This window comes from Glandiceps talaboti, chromosome 12 (genome assembly GCF_964340395.1).
Source record: "Glandiceps talaboti chromosome 12, keGlaTala1.1, whole genome shotgun sequence".
NCBI lineage: Eukaryota > Metazoa > Hemichordata > Enteropneusta > Spengelidae > Glandiceps > Glandiceps talaboti.
In genome coordinates this window covers 23,814,434-23,824,174 of record NC_135560.1, presented here as the reverse complement: position 1 = coordinate 23,824,174, position 9,741 = coordinate 23,814,434, and the positions used below count along the sequence as shown (strand labels likewise).

The 9,741-nt window shown below is 36.2% G+C and overlaps 2 protein-coding genes across 2 annotated transcripts in view; one reads left to right on the top strand and one right to left on the bottom strand.

Moving 5' to 3' along the window:
* The window catches only part of LOC144443147 (MAM and LDL-receptor class A domain-containing protein 1-like), a 17,288-nt gene extending 14,998 nt beyond the window's left edge, over positions 1-2,290 (bottom strand). Inside the window, exon 1 of the mRNA XM_078132516.1 lies at positions 2,269-2,290. Coding sequence (XP_077988642.1) covers positions 2,269-2,290 — 22 coding nt within the window. The remainder of the gene's footprint in view (positions 1-2,268) is intronic.
* A 1,133-nt stretch (positions 2,291-3,423) lies between these two features.
* Positions 3,424-4,476, top strand: LOC144443146 (somatostatin receptor type 2-like). The gene has a single exon (XM_078132515.1). It carries the CDS (start codon positions 3,424-3,426, stop codon positions 4,474-4,476), a length of 1,053 nt encoding a protein of 350 aa, XP_077988641.1.
* The last annotated feature ends 5,265 nt before the right edge of the window (positions 4,477-9,741 follow it).

Below are 9,741 nucleotides of genomic sequence, written 5' to 3'. Positions count from 1 at the left end.
CATAAACTTTATCGTATAGAATTTGCTTGTGAGACTGGAAAACTAAGGTAAATGAAACTTTGCTTCACTCAGTGTCATTAAGTGATGTAAACCAGGGCAATGATATGAAGCATAATCGCTTTGTATTATCACTTTATTACACAAAATGTATCTTGTAGGTTTTAGATTGCATGTTTTGTGAAAACAGACATACGAAGTTTAGTCTTAGATTTCCTCGACACATGGAAGTCACATGACATGTAATGCTAACGTAAGGAAGGCACTGATCTCTTCACTAAGCGATTGTATGTCGTACCTTTCAAAATATTATCGACCCCGAAAGCATCAGTTAGCCAGAAGGTTTCGAAGGCCAAACCCCCTAGAGAGAACGATCGACCTATGGGACCATGACATCGAGATATGAAATTGACGAGCTGTCAGTTACCCTATAAGTATACATCGTTCAACCTTTCCATCGAATCACAGATATACCATAATATTGCAATTACACTAACCCTGGATTTATCTCTCAAAAGTTTAATCTCCGCTCGTAACTTATCTGTTGTCCCATTGTTCTACTACTATGACACACTGCGTCTCTAAGATTTCAGTTGCCTCAGAAATGAGTCAAATCTATTCGTTAATTTACCCGACAGAAATGAGGAAATACAAAAAATTGCTGGTGTTCATCAAAACATTTGCTCCAAAGTCTACATTTACGTCACATTGTCATTGTTAATACGTTGATAAACTTTCAGATATATGTTGTCACATAAAAACAATCCATCAGTTTATTCTCTTATTTTTCTTTTATGACACACACCTGTTATGATATTGGCTACCTAAATTACTAATTTAGATCTAGAATATTAATATTCCTTTTCTAACATTATGCCCCATGGTGTAATCGTTGCACAAAACTTTGATATTAGCCCTGGCAGAGGCCCAGGACTGCTAATCCATGTCAAACACCGAGTCAACATTTTGACAGCTAAAGGGTGTAACATGGCTAACCTTTACACGTTACGTATATTAGGGGAGAGGCTCAAAATTAGTCAACCGTGATTTTAACGCCGAGGTGTCAGTTTCGAAATACTTTGCCCAGACTGCGAAGCAGTATCGTTTCTATGGAACACGGGCTTACAGGACCCTGACGTACAGAATAAATGTATAATTGATCCGTATTATTCAACCCAAAACACGTTATCCTTAATGCACGTAAATATCAAGGTAAATTATTTAGTCTGTTGTTTCACAGACAAGTCCTTTTCAGTGGTTCTTTACACAATGCAGTATATCATTACAACTGTTTAGGCGTCTGCAGTTGTTTGCTCCCATAAATGAAGTTAATGTTATACCGATGTCTGTCTGACTGTCTGCCTGCCTGCCTGCCTATCTCTGTCTGTCTCTCTGTCTGTCTCTCAGTCTCTCTGTCTCTCTGTCTATCAGAGTGTGTGCGCCTGTCTGTGTACTGATTATCTCAGAAACCACATAAATAGATTTAAATAATGTTACACGGTATACAAATACTATGGTTGTGTGGCTTGAATGTATTACAATTGGACCAAATCCGTGCATACTAACTCCCATATTAGCATATCGCTGACCGTTGATGATTTCCATGTTTATTTCAATAGGTTTCACTTAAAATGAGATTAAACTTACCTGGGACATAGAGTTTGGGTGAAACGATATATGATAAATCTGAGGTTTAAATTCGTCCATATTAATTATATTAGATGCACTACTTCATTTCCCTCTCCAAAACACACTATTTAAAGTTTGACAAGTGGATAATATTTAAGGGAATGTATCATTTGCGTTCATCAACATTGCATATTTACCATAATGCACAGAATTACAAACACACAAGTTGTTAAGCATCGCCGTATTATGGAAATGACTTGTACAATACTGCAACATAGATTCAGTGTGCAATTATGGGGAATAAACAGAATTTCAAAGATTTTTCAACGAACTTTATTCTCGAACAATAGTTGATTGGTCTTGCTGTCTAAATTTATTTTCGGAACAAAACAAAGTGAATGAATGAATAAATGAATGAATGACTGGATGGATGAATGGATGAATGAATGAATGAATGAATGAATGAATGAATGAATGAAGTTAGCCTATCAGATATGATGGCAATTTATGATTTTCGTAAATCCATAGTAGTATTTATAAAATGCTCTCATGTTTTGCTTATGCCCCCCCCCCTTCCTTCGGGTCATCGATCACCACTTAATTATATCATATTACCAAACCCGTAGACCTGAAGACACTTACTTGACTTTGTATCAACAAGCATTATTCTAATTCTGTAAAGCTCCAACCTTATGACCCCATGTTGTGGGATTGTATTACCAGAAATGACAAGAGAGTTACACCTAATACACCCAGACAGACGACTGTGGGGGTGGCTTTGGACTAAGGATAATTCGTTGGTGTTTATATCAGTGACTGACAGACTGTCAATTTAGTTTTCGTGTCTGCAAATAAAGCTATAAATGCCTTCAGCTTTATTCACGACTACATCTGTACAAAACTTCCTTTTACATTATCTGTTATGTTGCTTTATTATGATTCGAAATTTCCTGATCCTATCAAATATCAAGTAACCTCGATCTAAGAATTGGGAAACTTCTGAGTTTAAATGCTACGATTACATTGATATTCCGATATGTAGTATGGCAAAATCATTTTCTTGAAGATGTCTTATTAGGCCAAAAAAATAATTGTATGGTTCCGGTTACCCGACCCCACCTACTTTTTCACTGCCGACCCTAAACTGTTTTTACGTATTCGAGAGAGAGAAAATAATAAAATCACAAAAAAACTGTGAAGTCTCACGAGAAATAGTGGATGTGGAAACTGGCATCAACTTAAAAAGACAATATAAAACTGCTCTTCCAATCTGTAATGGCTGTACATCAGATAGGAAGAAATAAACAACACAGAGGCTATTTGGAAAACAATGGAAAACCTGAACGAGACACTCACACAGAAAAAATATATAATAAAATAAAAATAAAAAATCTACCTACCCCATCTATTTCGTTGTAATGCACCGTTTAATGTAATCCTATTGTATGCAATTGTCTATTACACATTAGTAATATTTTATAAATATACAATAAATCCGTTGTTAAATAATATTCCTTACCCATGAAGCTACTATACAAAACTCCAGTCGTCATGGTTTGACATCGACGAGATTTAATAGTATTATCACGTGACCATGTACGATACAAAACCCTGCCTCGGACTAGAAGACTTCAGTTTACACACAGAGAGTAGCGTAGCTGTAACTGCCGTTCAAGTATCGCTGTTATTGCCATATCGATAACTATGCTTATATTTGACTTACGTTGAGTGAACTATTTCCAAGTTGCTGTTTATTTCCTTGATTGCACAAGTTCAAAGTTACTGTTCCGGAAAACGATGCCATCGAGAGAAGTGACAACGGTCAGTGCGTCATATTCTATCGTGGACAATGTTAATTTTACAATCGACATCCCTGACGATAATTGGTTCCGGAGCACAATAATACCTATAACATTCGGTATTATCTGTTGTTTTGGTGTTATTGGTAACTCAATTGTTATTTTCGTCTTGGGCTGCGGTCCTGGTAAAAGACCGACGATTCCAAATATATTCTTTTTCAATTTAGCTATCGCTGATATCCTGTTTCTAGCCACCCTGCCATTTTATGCTTACCAGTACGCACGAAGAAAGTGGGCATTTGGATATCTGGCTTGCAAAATCTTTATCGGTTTTGATGGCATGAATCAGTTTACTAGTATATTTCTACTAACGGCGATGAGTATTGATCGCTATCTGGCGATTGTCTACCCGATTCGATGCAAAGCTTATCGAACAGTGTACAGTGTACGAATCATTACTGGATGTGTTTGGATTCTGTCTGTTGTCTGCTCGTTACCGCTGTGGATGTATGCTACCGTCTATCCGTACAGCAACGTTTCTGAAGTATGTATCATCGATTGGCCTGGCAGTACGTCAAGTGCGGGCCCTGTAGCCTTCTTCATCTTTGCGTTCATCAGTGGATTTGTTCTACCCCTTGTCTGTATATTCATATGCTACTTGAATATCTTCAACCTCATTCTCCTGAGAAGGCGATTCCGACTGAAGAATTGTCCGAAAATAAGAACAAATACAAGACGGATAGCATCACTCGTGATTGCTGTGGTCTTGGCTTTTATCATTTGTTGGTTGCCATTTTACATCGTTAACTTTATTTCCATGACTATGGCAAGGCTGGCAGCCAGCTATTCATTCAATTTGATGAGTTTTGCATCGATTTGCCTTACATATATCAACAGTTGCCTCAATCCCATCATTTACTCATTCATGGGAGCCGATTTTCTCAAGAAACTTAGGGGGTCTAAAAGAAAACGCAAGTTTATCACGACAGGAGAGAGAAGAAGCACTTCAATTATCGGCCCCAGTAGCGACATTGGGTTCTCATATGTATAAATGTCGATATCAATAAGTTCGTACATTTCAGTAATGTCACGGCATTTAATTCGTCATAATATCAGTAAAAAACAGCACATGCAATACAAATTATTCTGTTTTCTGTATATCTTGTAACGAGTCAAAAGGCAACTATTACTGTATCATTTGATACACTAGTTTGAAGACTGCAAACAGAGATTAGTGAGACTCAGTTTTTTTTATTTCTTCCTTTCAAAGAAGGCGAAGCCAATATGAATAGATGAATCGTGCAGTCTAGTTGTTTCTACGAAGAGTGCCATCACTTGCATTCGCCGTAACATAAGTAGCTATATTTGTCTATAAATGGAATTGAATACTTTGATTTGAAACTGAATTCACCTTATGGTATCTGTAAGCTATCGGACAGTAATGTTCAAACCTCTGAAGGTACAGTATTAAATAACATTGATTGCATATACCTTATATTCATTCAACAAAGTTCGGCTGCATTTCTAAGTTTTATCGACCAGCGAAGTTTATTTCCAGTGTCTAGGTTTTTGATCGTGTGTACTTTTCTGGATACATAATTTATGTAAAAATAGTAGAAAATAAATGCCACATTTTTTGTGACGTTTAATGAATTGTTTCAATTGTCTAGGTTAAGATTGAACGAATTATATTGTATCGCATTGTATGTAGTGAATATAAATACCAATTATATAATTAATATTATAGTGCCTGTTTTGTAGAACATACAGGAAAAGCCCATCTATCAGACGTTCATTTGTGATGTGTGTTATCGGTATTGTACTGGTTAGAGTGCTCGCTTTGGAGTCTACAACCTGTCGGTTCGAGCCTCGCCGCTGCCGTTTGTTTCTAAATGGCTACACTCGTATCCGTGGTCAAGATTTGAACCACAAGTGTGCCCCAGTCAACCCAGTTGTATATTTTTGGGACCTGGTATGACAGAGGACAAAATTAATCCTATTCGCTCACTTGCTGTAGGGAATGTATGCTCCCCAGGGAGTTGAAGACGTTGAAGGGCCATTGTATTAATATAATTTTAGCCAATGTTTCTACCCCATCCTACACTAATGGTATACTTAGTAAATGTACCAGGTATCTTAACAGCAAAAATATATATATGGCTCTGGTTCATAAGATTGTTTGTAGTTACAATATAAATACAGTTTATCCATGGAACAAATATCACTGTGCCATTCTTCAAACAGAAATTTCTTGAATCTTTCGACAAAAATATCTGCAAATTCATTTATATTGGTTGGCTATCCCAAACATTTTGAAGATCATATAAATATAAAAGGTTCTTTTTGACATCGCTGACCCAAGTTTTTCTAGATCTTAAATCAGATTCTTCAATACAATACAACATATTGTAACATTTCCTTGGATACCGTGCAGATGGCATATTGAGAATTTTTGCCCAATACTTAATACAAAGTTTAGGTGTATAAAGAAATATTGGGACACGGCAACATTCTCCTAAAACTACAACATTTGGTGATTTGCTCGAAACTCCCAAGAAAGTTCGACAAGCTAAGTATTGAACTCTCTCAAGCTCTTCGTATCTTTGAAATCCCCATACTTCCAATCCGTCAGTTAAAATAGGCATAACCATTGTATCAGGTGTACGGCCATTACAGATTGGAAGAATGATTTTATGTTGTCTTTTTAAGTTGATATCAGTTTCCGCACCCACTATTTCTTACGATATTTCGCGATTTTATTATTCTTTTTCTCGAATACCTGGACAAAAAGTTTAAGGTCGGCGTGAAAAACTACTTCGCGTCGGGTAACCAGAACCAAACAACTTTATTTATTTGGCCTAATAAGTAATTGGACATTTGTTTAGCTATATGTTTGGATGCTTGATGTCTTACTTACAGCTAGTAAAATGCACCTCGGGGATAAATTTGTCTGAAAATCAAACTTATTAAAACCTCTCGAAACTTTGCCATTTGAAAACTTGCTGTTCTTTCGAAGTACCAAGAGAAATATTAGGTTGACAGTGACAGTCTTGTTGTCAAGGAAATCGACTATCTATTATTCTAGCATAGAGTTAACATAGTATTCGGCGGCCATATTGGTTTTACAAATGGCTTAAATTTGACCGGTATTTTTAGTAATAGAAAACGTATTTCAGAGGAGTACACCACATTAAATGAGAGTGGCAGTAATAGGAAAGCCGGAGGGTGAATTATTTAGAGCTGCAATTTGATATGATAACACATACATGTATAATGTAATATCCTTATTATTCCTGTATCCGTTTCAACATCCATCCGTTTTCTAACCTTGCCTGCAAAGTATCATGATAGTATAATAGGGGGAAAAGCCTTGTAGACAACATGCAAATAAATGACGCTAATAGTGCAATCTGGGTCCTAAAAGTGGTTTCTGTAAGGCTGGTTGGAAACCTTCAGTGAAAAGACATGCAGAAGTGTTGGCTCACCGAACAATGAACTCTTGGGCACATTTGTGTTCAAACGTAGGCGATTAAGTGGCTATGCAAATGAGAAATGGGTGATTATCATTTTAGGTTAATTAAAACAGGTTACTATGCTTCCTACTTTAAAAAAAATGTTAAACATCTTAGACCAAGTTCATGTTTGTAATTCATTATTTTGCAAAACAAAACTAAAGACAAAAATTGTGGAAACAGTTTGTGGTACGTACAGGAAGTGATTTGTAAACAAACGGCAAACTGGGTGAACAAAAGTAATCATACATAAAAAAATCACAAGTAAATAGAAGTAATCAAACTATTTATGCACGGTGTTGTTTGGAGAAGGGACAGACTCATGCACAGACCGGACATGACGTAGTGATTACTTGTGTTTCCCCAGTTTGTTTACAAATCACTTCGTTATATACAATAATAAAAAAGTATAAACTCGACTTCGACTACATTTTTCACGTAGACAAACATGCTAAAGTTATTCATTTAATTACAAATCCAAAATAAATACCCCAATTTCCACTTTAAAGGTTAGATTATGGACAACAATGGACCTTGTTAAAATCTCAATGTCGAATACGAGTTGCAAAATATTGTTCTATGTTTGTCCCATGGGTCAAAAGGTGAAATAGCCTAGTGCAGTAATTTGGAAATGCCGTAAAATAGGAACAATAGGTTTACTCCGATCAGATGTTATGTTGATCATGCTTCAATCCGCTGTTGACTTGGAACAAGTACTTTTTACAAAAGTATCACTGATCTTACTTGTAATAAAGTTCTATGAAACTACTCATCGATGTTGATTCCACACAAACTTTTCATTTCCGGGTGTGTGACTCATGACATATGAAACCTTTTTGTACAATATATAAATGCTACCCTTTGTTAATAAGACGGGATCTAGCGATGCCGTCTACGTTTTCTGACAGATCGTCCATGTCTTTCAGAAGAGGCATACCTCATTACTCTTTGATGACAAGATAATCATCCAGTAACCCAAGTCGGAACATTGAGTGTTTACCATGATCACAGCTTCTAAATGTCCTTGAAGGTTTTCATCCGGGTTTTCAAGGACTGAAATGTTTTCAGGTTTTGAATGTCTGAACGAGATTCTGTGATTATTTCACATTCTATTTACTGGCTGTCGAGTCGCAGATCAACCTTTGACCTTACACCTGAATGATTTTGATGCTTACGCAATCCCAGGAGTTTGTCTCGTCAAAATCAAATTGGTAATTGAGGATACAAGGAGATGCAACTTGAAATTATTGTGTGTGACAAGATCCATACGCTAAAGCACAATTCCAGAGATAACTTTTTTTCACCCAGACTATTATTATGCATCAAGATGGCTTATTCTGAATATACCACAAGGTTGGGTTAGTGTATGTTCCTAGGTCATATTTTCACCGCAAATCATCGTCCATCGTTAATTCAAACTGCTTATACGTTTCATCGTCTATCACTTTTTTCAAACACTTAAGACTGTTTTCATGCCTGTAAAATACTGTATCTATTGACATGCGTGACAACACTAAGGGTAGCTTTTTATTTGCAATATTCACTCGAAATGGGATAGTATTTGCGTTGTGCTGAGTCAAATATCACGAGGTCGTACCGTACACAAATAGTAAATATATCTATACATGTATAGAACGGGTCTTTCAACATTACCTCAGATTGATAAAAGTCGGCCTTGAGAATGTGTGTGTGCGGTATATCGCATCGTGACAGTTGGAATCAAAAAGATTGGCATATCATTACGAAACAGCCCACAGCCTCAATCCCATTACTTCAAACGACGATGATTTTATGTCGTCTACTTTCCGTTTCATGAGCTATGTCTCGGTATTCATGATACGTGTCAGTCTGTGATCCGTTGTCATGGTAGATCTAGCCCCCAGTTACAATGTATATTGTAAACTTACACAGTCTTCACGATCATTCAAAACCAGGATGTATCTAGAACACATCAACGTTAACTTTCACTTCATCCACGGCTACAGTAGATTGCGACCGCAGTATCAATCTTACACTGTATTTGCTGATTGCTGTACTGAGCTTTCCCTCTTCCCTTACAATGTGTACACTTTAACCTTCCATAAGGGAAGAATATGTTATAGCTCTGTTTGTTTGTCTGTATCTATCTATCTATCTATCTATCTATCTATCTATCTATATATATATATATTCATATATATATATATATATATATATATATATATATATATTCATATATATATATATATATATATATATATATATATATATATATCTGTCGCTCTGACTGTGGACACAGTATTTCTAATGAAACGTCATAGACATCTTCCTTATGAGAATAGCAGGAACTGAGTAGACCTTTAGAGCTTTACTTTCAAGTACAACTTTTTACAAGGTATTAATTTTGGAGCATCTGTGTGGTAATGATAAACAGGGTTTGGTTTGTGTGAGTAGGTAGTCTCTCTCTGCCAAGAAACGGGAATATCAAGGTCACTGAAAGATTTCCAAGGCTACGATTGTCTTTCACATTGTGTAGTAAGGATCTCAAAGAGTATATGTGTATAGAGTGTTAGCGATGAATCTACCTGATGAGTCATGACATGAGTAAAGATACGACTGAGTTACTACCAAAATTAAGTTATCTAGAGTTTCAATTAGATAGCAAGATGGTTTTTTTTACTTCTCATGCAACGTTTTCTTGTTGTGAATTACACAAACAAAACACAGTTCACATATGTAAAATGATACAATCTATCTCACTGTGAACACAAATAAAAATCACTGTCGGAATGACACAAGGAAGATTCAAACACAAAACTGCTTCT